This window comes from Myotis myotis, unplaced genomic scaffold, assembly GCF_014108235.1.
Source record: "Myotis myotis isolate mMyoMyo1 unplaced genomic scaffold, mMyoMyo1.p scaffold_m19_p_12, whole genome shotgun sequence".
Classification (NCBI taxonomy): domain Eukaryota; kingdom Metazoa; phylum Chordata; class Mammalia; order Chiroptera; family Vespertilionidae; genus Myotis; species Myotis myotis.
Window position 1 is genome coordinate 57,706,074 of NW_023416316.1, and position 19,995 is coordinate 57,726,068.

General features: G+C 44.8%; 1 protein-coding gene across 1 annotated transcript in view; it reads left to right on the top strand.

Moving 5' to 3' along the window:
* The first annotated feature begins 2,820 nt into the window (after positions 1 to 2,820).
* The window catches only part of SH3GL2 (SH3 domain containing GRB2 like 2, endophilin A1), a 179,994-nt gene continuing 162,819 nt past the window's right edge, over positions 2,821 to 19,995 (top strand). Inside the window, exon 1 of the mRNA XM_036331228.1 lies at positions 2,821 to 3,048. Coding sequence (XP_036187121.1) covers positions 3,004 to 3,048 — 45 coding nt within the window. The 5' untranslated portion in view covers positions 2,821 to 3,003. The remainder of the gene's footprint in view (positions 3,049 to 19,995) is intronic.

Genomic DNA, 19,995 nt, shown 5'->3' on the forward strand with positions numbered 1-19,995 from the left:
TGAGATCCAGAGAGTCTCATGGAGAATTAGCCATGGTTTCAAAAGGATTTGAAGTCCCTACGTAGTTTTTTCTCTTTGAAGGATAGCAGCGCAAGCCTTCTAAGGTGGTGAATGAAGAACCAGGGGTAGATAGAGACTTGTTTGTGTTTAATTCGGGGTTCAGCTAAGTGTTCACAGATCTGAGGCAACTCCTCAGGTCCCCATTTCACACTGATCAGCGAGAGACCAGAGCTCATGAATTCCAGGCTAGTCGCTCTGTCTCCTAGTGGTTTTAAAAAAAGCCCATTCTTCTATGAAAATGTTCCATTGTTCCGGTCAGGAATCAGGTAGAAAAATTGTATTACAATGTTCTATTACGCAAGACATGGGAAAACATTTAAAAAATTTGGAGAATCAGGCAAAACGTTTCCTCCTAATAGTTCTGCACTAGCCCAGTGGTTTTCAAAGTGTGGCCCTGGACAGAGTGTCAGCATTGCCGGGGGGCTTGTCTGAGATGCACATTCTCAGTCCCCACCCAGACCTGGTCCATCAGAAACAGGGATGTGGCCCAGCAGTTTGTGCTTTAACACGTCCTCCAGGGAGCCGGATGCACTGGAGTTTAAGAACTGCTCCAGCTGCACACCATTATTAGCATTTTACAGCAGTCTTGTGTGTGTGTGTGTGTACACAGGCATCACCAAGCTGTCAGAGTACAAAGGCAGTCATCCTGACACCCCTGAATCTCTCTAGCCTAGAGCCCCACCCATTCATGCAGTAAGCCCAGAGGCTTGCAGAGTTCCCTCACGTCAGGGATCTGGGACTCACCATGGTGGGCCTTATAGTGAGTAAGTGTGCTCTGGGCGCACCGCCTCATGGGGCCTCGGACAGGTGACTCTAATGGTTTGTCCTAGAATCTAGGACCTAGATTCTGATGGCTCAGTAGCCCCACCTACCTCTCGGCAGGACTTGCATCTTTCCCTGGCTGGTGTTTCTCTGAGACACATTCCTTTAGAATGGATCACCAGAGCTAACTCTTCACCCTCTCCAGCTGGTAAGGCAAATGCAGGGTCAAAGCTCAGGGTACGGTCTGTGCACGGAGCCACCATTCCCTTTGGCCCTCAGGCCTGGGGCGGAGTCTCCCCCAACATCAGCGAGGCTTTTGTAAGAATGAAACAGGCAACTTCATCTAATGACAAAAACAAAATGCATGTGGGCACTGGATAATGTCCCTGCCTCATCTGGGAAATGGGCATGCATGTCAGGGTAGACGAGTGTTGCCACAGTAACAACTCCAGACTCAGTAGATTAAAATTCCCCAAGGTTTATTTCTCACTCATGCTAAACATCTGTTGAACATCAGCTGGTGACTTTGCCCTGCTTGGTCCTCACTCTGGATTCTGGGTGATGGAGCACAGCTATTTAGAAGACCCTGTTGCAGAGGGAAGCGGAAGCGTTGTTGCATCTCATACCAACAATCACATTCCCTGCAAGAAGTGATCATCACTTTCCTTCCTAACCCACTAGTAATAACACGTCACTGTGTCCCCACTTAGCCACAAGGTGTTTGGAAAGTGCAATTCTATGTATGCATCTGGAAGGGACATTCGAGGTTTACTCATTTGTCTGAGTCTCTCTGTGGAATTGGCTCACAAGTCCACGTGCTCTTCTTACTGGTTCCTTATCCACCACAATCAGCTGGCCTCTGCTTCGACGTGTTTTAGTTTACATTACCAGGACATGATTGGTACCCCAGCTTGCAGACAGGATCCCCTTCTATCAGATGTTCACGCAGCCTGCGGAGGGGTGGAGGTGAGGCCTGCGGTTCTGTTCAGGCAGCAGGGGTGGTGGAGGAATGAAAGGGATTCCTAGTACCCATGCTGCTCCTGTTCTTCCTTGGCCATGTCTCTCACCTCGCCTTCTGTCACTCTGTCCTCTCCTTGTAACTTTCACCCCTATGTGGGGACAGCATTCAAGTCCGTTCCTATGTGCTCCTGGGTCCTAGAAAAGCCAGAGGAAGTGGCTAATTCCCAGAAATCAGAACACATCTAGTGCTGTCCCGCTACCAATTCATCAGATTCCATCAGAGTTCCGCTTGAGCCCAGCCGTCTGCACTTTGTGACGCGCGCAGTATTTGTATAACTCGGCATCACGCATCACGCTCGCTCACATTAGAGAGTGCTTGTTTTGGATTGGCAATCCGCAACCCACTATCGTAAGTGAAATCCAAGTTCACATTCGGGCCTTTTCATAGCTGTAAACCGAGGTTTAAGTGCGATTACTGTAGTAATAGCCCACTCCAATTTTATTTACCCAACTGTAAGGGTTTTTAAGAATTTTGTTCTTTTTAAGTCTTTACATTGTATCAGACCAAAATAAACACTAAAGAAGGGTTGGTGGTTTTTCCTAAGGTACGCAGGTTTAAGGGGCACCGAAACCAGGGCAGAGAAGTGTTTGCTGCGGGCAGCCAAGCAGGGCGGGCAGAGTAGCAGCGATGACTTATTCATATCCCCATGGGGCGCCGCTCCTCCTTCCCAGGCCGCGGAGGCCAGGCGCAAAGGGCGGGCAGCGCGCTGCGGCCACCTGGGAGCCAGCAAGACACCTGAGTCCCGCTGCTGCCTGGGCCATCGAAGCGCGGGGACGGCCCACAGTCCGCGGGGCCACGAACCGCGCGCCCAGGCCCTCTGACCAGGCAGCGGGCCCGCGGGTTCCGCGGAGCCGGGTCCGCGTGTGGGGCGCCCGCGCGCAGGTAGCTCGGCCCGCAGCACCTGTCCGCCAGCCCCGCGCCCGGGGCGGGGCTTCCCGCGTCCCCTTTAAGAGGCCGCATCACCCGGCCCTGACGTCAGTGTGTCTCTCCGCACGAGCCCGCGTCCCGCGCCGCTCCGCGCCCCAGCGCCCACAGCCCCGCGGCTGCACGACGAGCGGCGGCCAGGAGCGCGCCGCCCCGCTCGGCCCTGCTGCTCCGCTCCGCCGCCGCCTCCGTCCCGCACCCGCACCCGCGCCCGCGCCCACGCGCCCTCCAGCACCATGTCGGTGGCCGGCCTGAAGAAGCAATTCCATAAAGCCACGCAGGTAAGGCGCGGGGCAGGTGCGCGGCGGGGCGGTCCCGGGCGGAGCCGCGAGGGGCGCGCTGGGCGCTGGCAGGGGCCGGGGGCGCGGGACCCCGCTTTCCCCGGCTGCGCCCGCATCGCCCTCCCGCCCGCCGCCGCCGCATCTGGGACTGGGAGCCCGTCCTCCATTCCCCACCCCGGCTCAGTGCGGCGCTCGGGGCGCCCGTGAGTGCCCGGCGTCCCGCCCCCGCACCGCCCAGTGCGGGGACGAGCGGGAGGGGACCCGCTGCACCATCGCCCGGCCGCGCAGGTGCCTCGCGGTGGGAGATTATGTAAAGTCGCCCGTTTTCCCCGGTGACCTTGCGGTGTCTGTCGGTGCCCCCGATTGTCCTGGGATGTGCTGGCACGAACGGCGGCCGGCGGCCAGGGTGGCTGCGGGGATGTCCGCGGTCGGTGCTCCTCCCCGGTCTCTGAATCACTCCTCCCAGGGCTCAGAGGAAGGCGAGGACGGGGCTGCCTTCTGGAACCTCATGCATCAACTTTTCCTTGGGGAACTTGGTGGTCAAACTCCGTTCAAGCCAAGGCTTGACCAGCAGTCTGCATGTCTTTAAAAAATTCCCAAGGGTGTCGCTGCCTTAACCAACTCATCATATATTTAACAGTATTTTTTAGTGAGCCTTTTACATCCCGGATGTGGCTATCTTTCTCTGTGGGTTTGATAAGCTGTGATTATTGTGAAACATTAATTCAGATGCTAATGATTGACATCTCAGTGGGCTTGGTGGGAGGATGTTATGTAGGGAAACATGCGTGAATGCTTATAGTGTGACCTATATCTTACATAATGAGGATGAGTACTATTTTTTACAATCCAGAAACAGTTGTTGTTTAAGGGATCTTTAGCTAAGGGCTTTGTTGATTTATTTAAATATCCCTCATAATTTAGCCTTACATCTTGTTTTCATAGATTAGCTTTAATTAATGCTGAGCTTTCTGGTAATTCCTCAGGAGTAGTGAGGTTTTCCCCAGGCAACTACAGTAGCAGTCCTGCTAGAAACCACATCCAGACAAGGTGAGGGTTGTGTTTGATCGAGTCTTGGTTCCCTTAGGGTGACAGATGCAGCACGAAATTCCTGTTGTGTGCACCCACGTGCCATCTCTGTCACCACGGACTTGTCTTGCCTTTATAGAACCGGTTATTTTGGTCCATTTGGGAAATCAAAGAAACAGACCGTTTTAGTAAAAGTGCCCGTGTCACCATTTTTGCTTTTCAAATTGGATCTCTCTGCGACCTCTCTGCCAGAACTGTCTGAATATAAGTGTATTGTTGGTGTCACTTGGAAGGCATCTCATAACTTTATGCTTCAGATCCCCTCAGATTTACAGACCCAGCATAGGTGCCACCCGTAAGGTCTGCCACCAGTCAGGTCGCAGGCAGGATGTCTTTGATGCCACTGACCTGTTTTATTTCAGGTACTTGTCCCTTCTCTAGGGCAGACCTCAGCACCAAATTTACCAATCCTACATTTTTTTTTCCCACGTGGATTGAGGACTTCCTTTTGCAAATCTTGGTGCCTTAAAGGCAATTAGGAACCTTGGCTTTAGGGTGGGAAAGGCTGTCTTGACCCCTCCTCTGCTGCCTATGACCTTGAGCAAGTTCTTTAACTTCTGAACCTGTCCTTGCTAAAAGGAGGATAATATCAATTTCTTAGAATTGATGTGAACATGAGCGAGTTTGGAGAACACACACACACAAAGTGATCACTAAATGCTGTTACTATGAAGGATAGTTTTATTAGGTTAACATACTGTCCCTTCTATTGGCAAGAATGAGCATGAGGAGATTATAGAAGCTAGACTCTTTTTTTAGTTTTGCTTCCTTAACAGAAATAATCAGAAGGCTCCATTTCAGCCAAATCCTGAAGTTATATGTAGCTTTGAATGTCCTGAATACAAAATTGAAATTGTGACGTGAAAGAACTTAGATTCTTGGAGGATGTCCGCCTGTGGTAAGATTAGTGTTTATCACACCAAATCCAGATGCAGAATCTCCACATCATTTGCTGCTTTTTACTGAAAAGCCTTTCATTTTAAAGCTGGAGCAACACACAGTCTCTTATCCATTGCTTAATGTAGCACAGTCTTAGAGAGCCCAAGGCAAAGGTTATTCTCCCTGTGCATGTATGTGTATTTTGAAGGGTGTGTAAAGCCAGCACTAATGTTCGCATGTGACAAAGATGTTAGGGGAAATAGCCATAGTCCCCATTTTCCCTACACAACTCATGAACCTGATCTTATCTACAAAGGAAGCTTTAGACATACAATTATTTCCATTTTAGAACAGATTTGCTGGATTAGGTAGTCTGTGTTTCTAAGGGGAAGGTCCCTCTTGAGGCAGATGTTTCTGCTGTGTGTGTTTGCTTATGTGAGGGAGGGGTGATATTTCTATGAAAAAAGCATTATATGTTTAATGTTTTCCCACTGATTGGAAATATCTGATTAGATGTGTCATACCTATTCTCTTGGTTTAGAACTGACTATTTCTACCTTGTTGCTGACAATTCTTTTCAATATCTCAACTGTTTGGAGGTGAAAAGCTGCTTTTGCCAGATAAATTTTACTACAGTGGAAGAACATGTTAAAATAGCAAAAATTGATCATCTTTTTACTTCAATAAACTTTATTACTTTACTGCTTATAAGGTTATAATTTACCATGCCGATAGAATAAATAAGGTACTCTCTATTCCTGTAAAATAAGGAAAATAAGCATGTACTGGTATTATTCTACTTTTTTAGTGTTTTATTCATATTGAGATTTCATTTTAGTAAGAGTAATAGCAATATTGTTTTTCACTTGTTTTACACTGGTAGATTAGTAACATACGGTTCTTACAAAATCTATCTATATATATATATTTACATTATCAGGCATTGATGTGGATGTAACTTGCTTTATAGTAACGTGTGAAAGTCTGTTACAGAGTAAAATTTATCACGTCATTATATTAGTTTGCTAGAGCTACAAAACAAAGTATCACAAACTTAGTACCTTAACAATAGGAACGTATTGTCTTGTACTTCTGCAGACTGGAAGGCCGAGGTCAAAGGGTGGGTAGGGCCAAGCTCCCTCTGAAGGCACTGGGCAAGCAAATGTTCCAGGCCTCTCTTCTGGCTTCTGATGTTTTGTTGGCAATCTTTGGCATTTCTTGGCTTGTATGGGCATTCCTCGTTTCACTGTGCTTCACTTTTGTGAGCTTCACAGGTGCTGTGTTTTTTATAAATTGAAGGAAAGACTCTCCATGCAGAAATATTACTGCACACTTTATTGTGATACTTGCTTTATTGTGGTGGTCTGGAACTGAACCCACAGTAGCTCCAAGGTGTGCCTGTAGACCCCTCACCCAGATCTCTGCCTCCGTGTTCACATAGCATTCTCCTCTGTCTCTCTGTGTCCTAATTTCCCCTTTTCCTATGGACACCAATCATATTGGATTGGGGCCCTACTTCAGTATGACTTCATCTTAAGTAATTATATCTGCAATGACTCTATTTCCAAATAAGGTTACATTCTGAGGTACTAGGGGATAAAACTCAACATGTGAATTTTTTTTTTGTGGGAGGGGGGGAATAATTCAAACTATAACACTCATTATTTGCATAAAAGGATTCACAAGTGTTTTAACCGTTTGTATTTGATTCAACATTTAAAAGGATAATTCAGTTTGTAAATAATATTTCTTCTTTCACTGAGTTTGGATAGGATATGTACCGACTGTAGACTTTGTCTCCTGATTTTGTTTTTAGTGATGAAGCTCATTTGGTTAGGCTGTGTATTATGATGTAGTCTGGTATGTGATTGTTGTCACACTCAGATTCTTCAACTGGAAACATTTAGTTACACTGGTGTTCTGTGCCTTTCTGTTTTAACTGATTTCTTCATCCGTTATCATATTTAAAAGTTTGTGTTTTCAAAATGCAGCCTCCTCTGGGGGGCGATCAAATATTTAAAAATCCTCCCAGAGGTGTCAGGACCGACTTGGATAATGTTTTAGAGTGCCATCCTCGCAGGAGAAGGGTAACTGGAACCGTGTTTTTTTAAAAAAGTTGTTAATGAGCTTGAGCTTTCTCATACACATAGATGATGGACATGTACCTTGTTTGGAATGAAAGTTGCAACAGGAAATAATTTCCTTTGAGACTGAGATTCTTTTTGATCAAAGTTTTTGTTGTTGATATAGTTATATATTTGCAAGCTCACCCCCCCCCCTCGTGATTCTTCACAGTTTTAAATTGAGGTTATATGAATTTTAGTTTCAATTTACTTGTAAAATTATAAAGTATCCCCCAAATTAATTAGAGATATTATTGAAAATGGCAAGACCTGGATGGTAATATTTTCTATTTGAGGAGAAATGTAATTGGGGGGGTGGGGGTGGGGGTGGGGAGCTCATGTTTGCAGAGCAGATTCCATTCTGCCAAGCCTCTTGTGCTACATATAGATTCCCAGGGCATCAGGCAACCCCAGGGCTTTCTTTAGAGTAGGAGGAGCTTGAGAAAATGACAGAGAAGGGCAAGACCCTAGTACCCTGCTGGTGGGAATGCAGACTGGTGCAGCCACTGTGGAAAACAGTATGGAGTTTCCTCAAACAGTTAAAAATGGAACTGCCATTTGACCCAGTGATCTCACTTCTAGGAATATATCCTAAGAAATCTGAAAGAATATATGTACCTCTATGAAGATCTGGAAGTAGCCCAAGTGCCCATCAATAGATGTGTGGATAAAAAAGTGGTGGTGCATTTATATTCTATGCAACTAAAAAAGAAGAATTTCTTACCCTTTGCGACAGCATGGAGGGACCTGGAGAATAGTATGCTGAGTGAAATAAGCCAGTCAAGGAAAGACAAATATCACATGATCTCACTTATATGTGGAATCTAATGAACGTAATAAAACTGATTAACAAGACAGGTTCAGAGGCATGGAACAGACCGACACATCTCAGAGGTAGGAGTGAAAGGGAGATAGGAAAAAAGATTAACCAAATAACTTATATGCATAACTCATGGACACAGACAATAGTGTGGTGAAGGCCTGGGCTGGTGCGGGAGCTGGGAGGAGGGGAGCTTGGAGGGGGGGAAATTGGGGGGCATCTGTAATACTGTGAATGGTATTTTAAAAAAGACCCATTGATGGGTGAATACAGGTTTCCCCACTGTATTTCCTGGAAGTAGAGTGTTCCCATGAAGACTTTCATAAGCAGAAATGGTGTAAAGCAAAGAAGCAATTGCCATTAATTTATATGGAATCATGTTTGAGGGCTTCCACCCCCACATTTCAAGGCATGCACATGTTTCATTTCATTCGCCACAACCCAAAGGCTTAATTGAGTCATTTTACGCTAAGCCTAACACCCTAGAGCTCTCTTGGGTTCTTCTGATACCCTGGGACACAGCGTGCTAATGGAGGCACAGAATAAATCGAGATAAAGTGCAGGTGCTCACAGACACAGGGCAAGCTCTGGTGGTTCGATGCTGAGGTGCTGAGGGGGCTTCACAGGGAAGGTGCTTGGTGGGCCACTGTCGCTGCTGGGGCACGGCTGCCTCTATCAGGGCTCACTAAATGCTGAATTCACTTTTTGCCTTTTTTCATAAAAGTGAAAATCCTCTTTGGATTTCTTGTGGTTGTGAAAACAGGTGCTAGAGTGGGTCTTTCATAAAAGGGAGGGGCCTAACATGCACTTTCGGAAGGAGGGGGCACGGTAATGAGAAGCAGGTGAGGGGGAGTTTGAGGACAGCTGCAGGGTTCCTCAGAATGAGCAGGCCTTCAGAAGTTAAGGCCAGACGGGCAAGATACTGGGGGGTCAGAAACCAAAGGATTTCCTCGACTTCCTCTCCCTTTCCCCCTTTCTTTTCTTTTGCTCCTTTGTGCCCTTGCTCTGTGATCTTAGGTGTGATAATCAGTCAGGTGTGTCCACAAGAGGGGACCCAGAAAGGTACAGGAAAACAGATTATTGCCAGTGGGGAGAGGGCCCGGGGAGCAGGCTCAACCAAGCAGGTGAGGAGCCAATTGAGAGCATGGGGTCTCCAGGCAAGTGCCTCTATTGGAGTTCAGGTTGGAGTGCACAGAGAAGGCTAGAGGGGGATTTCCTTGGTGCATTTGAATGTTATTAGGTCATGGTCATGGTCAGGGGCAGCAAGAAAGGGGATGGGTCACCTATCACACTGGTGTACTTGTTCACCTGGGTAGGTGCTTACAGCTTGTGTGGGGCATGTTAAGGCAGCAGTCAGCAAAATATAAAATTTTACAGTGGCCCGGCCAGCATGACTCAGTGGTTGAGCATTGACCTATGAACCAGGAGGTCACGGTTTGATTCCAGGTCAGGGCACATGTCCTGGTTGCAGGCTCAATCCCTAGTAGGGGATATGCAGGAGGCAGCCAGTTAATGATTCTCATCATTGATGTTTCTCTCTCTCTCTCTCTCCCCCTCTTCCTTCCTTTCTGAAATCAATAAAAATATATTTTTTAAAAATTTACAGTACAACCTTTCTCAGTTTGGGGGTTTAGATTTTCTTTACTTCCCTAATCATTTTGAAGCCCAAGTGCTTGAGGCTTTATATGGTCTGTAATCTATAAAATAAAAGCCTAAGCAACCCTAACGGCAGAATGACCAGAACCACTGGTCACTATGATGCACACTGACCACCAGGGGGCAGACACTCAATGCAGGAGGTCAGTGCGCTCCCCCTGTGGAAGCTGGGCTCATGGCTGGCGAGTGCAGAGGCGGTGGCAGAAGCCTTTCCCGCCTTCCTGGCAGTGTTAAGGAGCAGTGAGTCGAGCAGTAAGGCGTAGCGAGCAGGCAGGCGTTAAGGAGCGAGGGGTCCCAGACTGCAAGGGGGATGTCCGACTGCCGGCTTAGGCCCACTCCCCACAGGACATCCCCCGAGGAGTCCCAGACTGCGAGAGGGCGCAGGCCGGGCTGAGGGACTCCCTTCCACCACCCCCCAGTGCATGAATTTCATGCACTGGGCCTCTAGTGGGTAATAAAGACTCAGAGGAGTGCTATAAGTCTACCTATTGAAACATCATGGCTGTGACACCTGTCATGTGGTTTTGCAGACTACCAACAAATACATTGAAACACTACTAACATCATCTAAGCCTGATGCTTCAGGAATAACTTTACTATTTATGAAGATTATACATTTAGTACAACTTTAAATTCAGAATATAGTGTTCCAGAATATGGATGACGTGGGCAATAAAATTATTTCAAAACCTTAGAACACTTATGAACTGTTTTTTTTCTGGTCAGTTCCATTTGCCAGTTACCACAATGGAAGTTCTTCTTTCGATCTAATTTTCAACCAGTTGGTTTGGTTGTGTTAATATCAACTTTGCAAGAGGGCCTAATGCTTTAGTTTAACCAAGAAATTTTAATGGATCTTTGTTGCTTAATGCTTGTTTCATTCACATTTCCTGTCTGCTTCATGGATCCAGGATGCTTAGGGTTCCACATCTTTAACATATGAATTTTAAGGTTGCCAAAGGGAATGAGTATACTGGAACAAGAATGGGAGATTTTCATGGGCCAGGCCTGGAAGGGGAGTGTGCTGGGCAGAAAGCTTAGGCCCTCAATGACCCTCCCTCCTGTGTAGTTCCCTCCCCTCTGAGTGTGGGTCAGCCTGTCCCTATGAAAAGATGTCACTCCCAAGATTGTTACCTTTTATGGCAAAAGGGAGAATTTTATGGTTGGGCTTGCTCTAATCACATGAGTGCTTAAACAGCAGAGCGTTTTCTCTGGCTGGTACCAGAAGGGCAAGTCAAAGAGATTGTAAGTATGAGAAAGACTGGACTTGCCGCTGCTGTTTAAAGGTGGAGGGGGCCATGTGGGAAGGAATGCACTCAGCCTCTAGGAGCAGGGAATAGCTCTTGGATGACAGCCAGCTGGGAATCAGAGATCCTAGACCCGCAGCCTTAAAGAAATGGATGCTGCCAACAACCCGATGGAAAGGAATTCTTCCCTAGAGCCTGCAGATAGAAGCCCAGTCTAGCTCATAACCTTGATTTTTGCTTCGTGAGATGCTAAGCAGATAACCCAGGCAAGCTGGCCCAGACTTCTGACCTGTAGAACTGTGAGCTAATAGATGGCTATTGTTTTAAACTGCTAAATTGGTGGTAATTTGTTATGCAGCAATGGAAAACTAATAACTGGAACAATCACTTTTGTTTGTGCTCAGTTGGCTGGAACTCGTAATATGACCCAACTGTAATAGATGTAAGTGCAACAGAAGAGGGGAGGAGGCTGGGAATTGTAGTCCAGCAGTGTACCAACAATGTAGAAGAAGGTATTGGTAAGAAGTGAGAAGTCTTTGCTTTCCTTGTGACTATAACACATTAATTTATATATGATTACTAGAGGCCCGGTGCACAAAATTCATGCACAGATAGGGTCCTTAGGCCTGGCCAGCGATCAGGGCCGATTGGGGCCTTCCAGCTGCCGGCCGGGGCCTTCCGTTGTACTGCGCCACCCCCTGGTGGTCAGTCATGTCATAGCAAATGGTCGAACTCCTGGTTGGTCGAACTCTCCAGGGGATAATTTGCATATTAGCCTTTTATTATATAGGATGAGTTTATGTATATGCACATAATCCAACATAAATACACACTCATATACATTGTAAGTCTACTTTGCTGAGTCAGTCTTTTCTAAATACGTGTCATGTTCCATATATTTTTTAAAAATACACTTTATATTTTACAGGTTTTTTCCTACAATGCTTAGATTTTTTTGGTATTTAGGTATTTTTCTCTGGTGAACCATGTTTTTGCTGTTGTTTTGTTCGTGATCAATTTTAAACAGTGAAGCTGTTTACTTTCTGAGCAGCTTCTTAACTTGGTAGTACAGTGACAGCTTCGTTAACCTTGGAATGTAGAGACTGTAGAACTGTGAAGAGGTTTTCAATTATGTCTCCGTGATTTTTACCAGTGAGAGTAGAGTGGTTACACTTCACCCTGCTTCTGTTTCTGTGCCTGTGGAAGGCCAGTGCCAACAGACACAATGGCATGCCCTCATCTAGCACATCAGCCAGCTCCGTGGGAATCTGAAGTTGTTGATGAAGTTGTTTTTGAGGCTTGCAGATGCATGCAGCGCACATTGTGGGGTTTGTCTGTGCTGTGTTAGCTCTGTGCTCTTTGACCTGATTTATGGATCCAAAGCCCTAATGGGGTTCTAAGTGCAGCTGGTGGACAGTGTCAGACACTCTGGAAGGGGTGAGTTATGGCACCTGGGATGTCCTGTGAGGACTTGGTGCCAGTCGGGCAAGGTGGCTGGGGAGAGCACAGTCAGACCTGGTTGTGCATTGAGTAATGAAGTAACCCAAAGGGGAGGTGTCACGTAGGAATTGAGTTCAGGGTGGGCCCAGCTTTCACCCTTCCCATTCTTTGGGTTTACTGCTCACGGAAGTGATCCCAATGTGCTTCTTCATGTTGAATAAATGCTGTGTACAGTGGCTAGCTGGCCACATTTATATTACTCATTAGACTACTTCTAAGCAAGAGGGACCTACAGACCTAAACCCTTTGCTGTCACTCTCCTCGATCATGCTTGTAGGCTGACTGAAGGGCGTGCTTTCTGGAGATATTCCTCATCAATCACCTCATCAAGATTTTACACCTGAGAGTTAATGTCTCGTTATCCAGAGATTCTATTCTGTTTCTTGTGTTCAACCTTGCACTTGAGTTCTGTCTTCTGTTACACTTTTTAATTAAGTTTAAGAAACATAAAATTGTTTCCCATTAAGCTCTTTCGTGTTCAACTCTTCCACTACTCTCTGTGTATCTGTGCCCCTTCAAAGCTCACAAATACAGAATCTTTAGATTTTCCACATTTTTGGTCATTACCTTCACCTTGAACCCAGTACCAATTATTCATAGAGATCCTTATAGTGCTCGTCATCCATCTCTTCTCTAAATTTATTTTTATTATTATTATTTTAATCCTCACCAGAGGATATTTTTTTTCCACTGCATTTTAGTGAGAATGAAAGGAAAGGAGGGATAGGGAGGAGAGAGACACATTGATTAGTTGCCTCCTGCTCTTGCCCCGACCAGGAATTGATCTGGCGACTCTTTGGTGTGCTCTAACCACTGAGAAAACTGGCCAGGGAAGATGGGAAGGATTGTGGTTTCAAAATTTAAATTGTCCAACAAGTATTTTGTAATCAATACTTTAAACAATAAAGAATTTAAATAAAAAAGTGTTTTGTAATAATTGAAAATACATTTAATTCATGACACAAAAGCTCTTTCCACTACCTTTAATGTCACAGGATATACATATTTAAAATGTTTTGATCCATTTTCACTGTAAAGCATTTTATATGAAAGAATGTGTCCTAGCCAGAAAGATTATCAGAAAATTCCTTTATCAATGCACTTGTCTAAATTTAATTACTTTACTTTTACGAGGCAATGAATTATGCTGATATCATGCGATATGTATTGGCTTGCCCTTTATAAGATCTAAATTCTTGGTGTCTGATGTCACTGTCTGCTAGTTGATTCAGGTGCATTTAGCCAGTCAACTTCTTTAGACTCTTCCATATGGTTATGGTGGAATAATTTGACTGTTCCCCAGATTTGTCATTCAGTTTTATCTTCATGACTTTTGGCATCTGTATTCATGTTTAAACTATTGACTTGAGTTTAATTGAAAAACAAATCATATCACTTTCATAAATGGAAGAACCACTATCACTTGTCATAGAGGTGTAGGAAATTTCCACACACAGATATGTTAAGTCCTAGATACTCTTGCTTGAGTAAATCTGTGAGCTTGAAGTTTATTCTGCTTTTGTTAAAACAGGAGATTATCAAATGTTAGACAAACAGTAGATACCCTACAAAACAATGAGACTTTTTCCTTCATGAAATCAGATGATTGAAAGAAGACTACAGTGAGTGTTATCCTTGTCCAGGATACAGTTCTGCACCAACTGATCAAAACGTGCCCGCTTCCACGATTCACTAGTAACTACATAAGTGGTTGACCAGTTTCTGACTATTAAGGAATTTTCTGCCCAGGACAAGGAGCTTTGATTATGTATCATAAAAGGGGCCATTTGTGGAGTAATCCATTCTGTACCTAATGTTCAGAAAAGAGGCAGAGGCGTACTTCAAAAGAAGCTTTTGAAATCACTTAGAAAATAGTAAAATACCGTCAGTCTGTATAGAACAGGGGTGGGCAAACTTTTTGACTCGAGGGCCACAATGGGTTCTTAAACTGGACCGGAGGGCCGGAACAAAAGCATGGATGGAGTGTTTGTGTGAACTAATATAAATTCAAAGTAAACATCATTACATAAAAGGGTACGGTCTTTGTTTTTTTTAGTTTTATTCATTTCAAATGGGCCGGATCCGGCCCGCGGGCCGGAGTTTGCCCATGGCTGGTATAGAACATGATCCACAGGATCCCAGGAGAGGAAGCTCAGAGAATTCAGATGTCCTGCCAGTTTTCCAATTCTGAGGACCTGTGAGACCCCAGAGAAGACACTGGTCACTTGACTTCACCACCCCCTCCCCTTCCCCAACGCAAATCCCAAGTTCCAGAGCTGAGGAATATGGTCTTGTGCACGAGTTTCAGTTCCGACGTTTTGTGCACCTTGCCTTATTCCCCTCTGATTCATATCTAAGTGTACCTACAGTCATTCTGAAGAGCACACTTATTGTTGCTCCTCTGCCTTCACCTCTTCAGTGGCGCCTAATGGCTCCCAGCACAAGGTCCTTATCAGTCCCATAGAGGAGTTTGGACCATGGTCTGACCCCTGTTTACAGATCTAGTCTCATCTCTCAGAGCTCTTTATTTGTGTGATTATCTTTTACATCTTCCCTTTGTATCACACAAGTACACCTGCCTCTAAGCCTTTGCACCATGCTGTCCTTCTGTGGACTTTCCCTTTCCTCTCTTGTACTTGATACTTGAGTAATCACTACATCTCAGCTTGATAATGTCTTAAGGAGATGCGACCTTCCCTCATTTGGTGAGGGTTAAATGCCCTTCCATGTGTAATGAAAACTGCCCAGAGTACTTCTAAATGTAGAGGTTGTGTCCTGACCGGGAATCAAACCTGTGACCTTTTGGTGCACAGGATAGCGCTCCACCCAACTGAGCCACAACAGCCAGGACCACATCAGATACTTTTAAGCATCAATTTAGATGTTAAATTAAAGCATGCCCTCATAAAATTGTAAGCATTTTTGAGGGGGCAACTGATGGATGTTTCTCACATTAATATTTCTCTCTTTCCTTCTTCCTTCCACCCTCTCTAAAATTGATAAAAAATGCATCCCTGGGTGAGGGTTAAAAAAACAACAAGAAAAGAAAACTGATGCATTGCAAGCATCAGTTTCCTTGTTGGCATCACCCAGGGTGAGTATAAAGGAAGGAGTTCTGTTCTGTTCTTCCTTCTGTCCTCAGTGCCTGTTCCATGGTGGGCATCCAGTAGACATGTCGGATTAATGCATCCTTTATGTTTCTTTTCTATTATCTATCTGTCTATCTGTGGAATTAGCCAGTGTATATATTTTAATTTGTTTGTTTATGCTAAAAAATGCATCAGATATTAAAAAAATGATCAGGTGGTTTTTTGTTGTTGTTTTTTAACCCTCACCCAGGGACACATTTTTATCAATTTTAGAGAGGGTGGAAGGAAGAAGGAAAGAGAGAAATATTAATGTGAGAGAGAAACATCCATCAGTTGCCTCCCAAATGTGCCCTGACCGGGAATCAAACCTGTGACCTTTTGGTGCACAGGATAGCGCTCCACCCAACTGAGCCACAACAGCCAGGACCACATCAGATACTTTTAAGCATCAATTTAGATGTTAGATTAAAGCATACCCTCATAAAATTGTAAATTTGTAAATTTAAAATAGACTTCCTTAATTGTAAAAAGGGCTAGCATGGCTAGGCATTATTTTAAATCATTAACTACCCATGACAACTCTATAAGGGCATTCTTGCTCTAATTTTACCCAGGAGCACTGAACACAGAGAGGTGAAGTAAACTGCCCAAGGTTACACAGCCTCAGAGGCAGACCAGCTAGTTTCAAAGTTGGTAACTGGCAGTAATTCTCAACTGTGAGTTCTATTCCAACCTTAAATGTCAAACTAGGAAATATCTTAAAGCATATAGTAATAAGTATGATAAAGATGAACACCTTAATAGACAAATTAGAAAAACATATGGAAAGGCAATATATGGAAGAACTACAAGTGGCCAGGATACAAATATACAAATCATAGGAATCAAGCAGCAGTTTATGACATTTTTCATTCTTTAGAACAACATAGATGGAAAGAGGAGAACTTGGTAAGCAAGGGTGTAGGAATGTGGGTTCTCATTGGGTGGTGGGAGTGTAAACTGTTGAGACACTTCTGGAAATATATGGAAGAGCTCAGCAGTTCTCTTCCTTGTAATTATGTTTTCTGGAATCCAACCACGGAAAATAAATATGTAAGCATGCAAAACTTGTGCCCACAGTTGCTCACTTTAGTAGGTATTGTAGTGAAAAATTGGAAACAACCTAAATGTCAGAATGTTAGGGGATAAGGAAATAAATTATTGTATGTCTATACTATGGAGCAGCGGTCGCCAACCGGTGGTCTGTGGGGTCTGAAAGGTTGGTGACCGCTGCTATGGAGTATATGTAAGCCGTTTTACCTATAGGGCAGTATTTGTTTATGTAGGGAAATATTTATGATTATTGGTAAGTGAAAAAAGCAGGCCCAAAATCAGTTTTGTAACAGGCCAATATTTATTGGGAAAAGGGATCTATCATAGTAGCTAAAATACACAGAATTTATATGCCAGGCACTGTGCTATGTTGCTGTAAGATCTTTTTAAATTTATTTATTTATGAAAACTTGATTTGAGAGAGAGAGAGAGAGAGAGAAACATTGACTTGTTGTTCCACTTATTGATGCATTCATTGGTTGTTTGTTCTTTGTGCCCTGACTGGGGATTGAACCTTGGCGTATCAGGGACGATGCTCTCACTAACTGAGCTACCCGGGCAGGGCTATAAGATTATTTTTAAACTTAACATTTAAACAGTGATTTTTCCTGATCAGTAAGCCTACTGATGAGGAGTTTGTGTTTCTACATTTCCTTCCTTGTGATTTATAGTTAGACGTATGCCACTAAATTTTCTTTCCACTCCATGGTCTTCACTTCTTATTCCCATCTCCACCTTCCTCGGGTTAAATTGAAAATAAGGCATAGAAGAATCTCTCAAGCAGTCACTGTGATTGAGGGCAAACCAGTTTACTGTTTAGGCATTTAGCTTCAGACTATTTGAGCACCTGCCTCAACCTCCATGGAGCCCGGAATTAAACTGTTGCTTGGGTTTCTTCTGAATGCATTTCCTGTTTCTCTAAGAAGTGTAGAAGCATCATAAAAAAGAACGCTGCTAATGACCTTTGCATTTCTTTCCTTTTTTTAAAATAAAAGGATACTTTTTCTTTTTTTTTTTGAGAGAGAGAGAGAGGGAAAGACAGAAATATTGATGTGAGAGGAACACATCAATTGGTTGCCTCCAGCACAAGCCCTGACCAGGGCCCTGGCCAGAGAGAAGTCTGCAACCGAAATACGTGCCGTTAACCAGATCAAACCTGGGATCCTTCGGTCTGCAGGCCGATGTTCTATCCGCTGAGCCAAACCAGCGAGGGCAGTGGTCGGCAAACTCATTAGTCAGCAGAGCCAAATATCAACAGTACAACGATTGAAAATTTTTGCGAGTCAAATTTTTTCAACTTAAACTATATAGGTAGGTACATTGCTATTAACTTAATGAGGGTACTCCTAAGGCTTAGGAAGAGCCACACTCAAGGGGCCAAAGAGCCACATGTGGCTTGCGAGCTGCAGTTTGCCGACCACGGGCTAGGGTGACTTTTGCATTTGTTTAAATGGAGGTTTTCCTCAGGTCCCTAGTCTTCCTTAGGAACAGTGTCCTGGCTTTGATTCTGGGAAGGAGGGTGGCTGGGACACGTGGAGTGCAGAAGAGCACTTATGCAAGATGTTCTTGGTCAGGGGTCCTCAAACTTTTTAACAGGGGGCCAGTTCACTGTCCCTCAGACCGTTGGAGGGCCGGACTATAGTTTAAAAAAAAACTATGAACAAATTCCTATGCACACTGCACATATCTTATTTTGAAGTAAAAAAACAAAACAGGAACAAATACAGTATTTGTATTTGCATGTGGCCCGCGGGCCGTAGTTTGAGGACCCCTGTTCTTGGTAATTTGGTGCTAAGTGCTCAGCATCATTCTTCAGCCCTTACACCAGAAGTCTCCTGGGTGCCTATCCCTTCTTAGCTTCTCCACAAAAGGCTTGGAGGCAGTGCCATCCCAGCCAAGAAGAATGAGTGAGGAGAAGATAGGAGACGTTCCCAGTGGTCCCCTTTGAACATGAATGCAAAATACCTCTGGTCGGTTTCTACTTTGAGGACAGAAAATGTAAAATGTAGGAAGTCATGAATGGAAAGATAATAACCCCTGCTCTCCACCCCAAACAAAATAGAACACATTGGAGGAACCACTACCATGAAACACAGCCTCCCCACCCCATCTAGTCCAACCTGTGACCCTCTCTCAGGCATACTGTCTCCGTAGCCTCTGACTGGTCTCCCAGCCTTGAGACGGGCAGGCCACGTCCAGCTTCCTCCCAGAGAGGACATGTCTGACAAGAGCTCGCAGAGCGCTGCGGTGGCTGCTGATTGGGCACGAGTGTGCCCTCATGGGTGGTTTGGCCTTCTCTGGGGCCTGGCAGTCTTTGGTGGCTGCAGTGAAAAGTGCCTTGAGCTCTGAGACACATAGGCTGTGAGGTCATTTCTGGAGGAAAGCTTGTTTTTTTCAGCTTCTGCAGAATGTCTTCAAATTTCTGGAGCCAATATTAACTTTTAATTTGAACAACAGAGTCAAAGATTCTGCCTCGTAAAATAAAGAGTACTAAACCGTGGTGCTGTTGAGTTACAAATAGGATAGTGCAAAGGCCTTTACCCACTAGGCTTTGTGGTCTTGATTTAATATTGTTTGTATAGTCACTGTATTTAATACACAGAAGATGCCTTTTCATAGTTGATAATCAATATCCCTTAGATGGCCTGGCTGCGTAGCTCAGTAGTTGAGCATCGACCCTATGAACCCAGAGGTCACAGCTTGATTCCCGATCAGGGCACATGCCCGGATTGTAGGCTCTGTCCCCAGTTGGGGGTGTGAAGGAGGCAACCTATCAGTGATTCTCTCTGATCATTGATGTTTCTATCTCTCTCCCTCTCCCTTCCTCTTTGATCAATAAAAATTTATTTAAAATGTATACATATCCCTTGGATGAGTGAAATTGCTCAGAACTGGGACTTCTCTGTTGGGAATAGATTTTATTTCAGTTTACCTTCCCATTTTGACTTTTTAGGTTCTCTGATTATAATGACTCCTTTCTACATTGTAGTCTCACATTTTGTGTCAAGGTTACTAGTCATGTAGAATTTTCTGATGCCAAATCTGTCCCCGTGAAATATTGACACTTGTCACAGTATCAGTTTTCGAAATGCCATGGAAGTTCCTGAGACAGTCCACTGCTCAACACGCCCCTCCCCGCCCAACTGTGACCATATCTCAGGCACACCACCTCCGTAGCCTCTGACTGGCCTCCTAGCCTTCCTTCCTGTCTCCAGGCAGGCCACATTTTGGCTAGGGTGATCTTTTCAAAACCCGAGTGTATGCTTCCTACTTCTGGTTGCAAAGACCCAAATCCTAAGTAGCGAGCTTCAAGGGCCTGTGTGATCTGACCCTTGTCCCTGCCCCCTGATTTAGTGCTGGCTTCCCTCACATTGGGCTCTGGTCATCCATCTGCCTTACAAACAGTAGACATGAAATCGATTATCTCCCAGGCTCTGTGCTGAGTTCTGGAT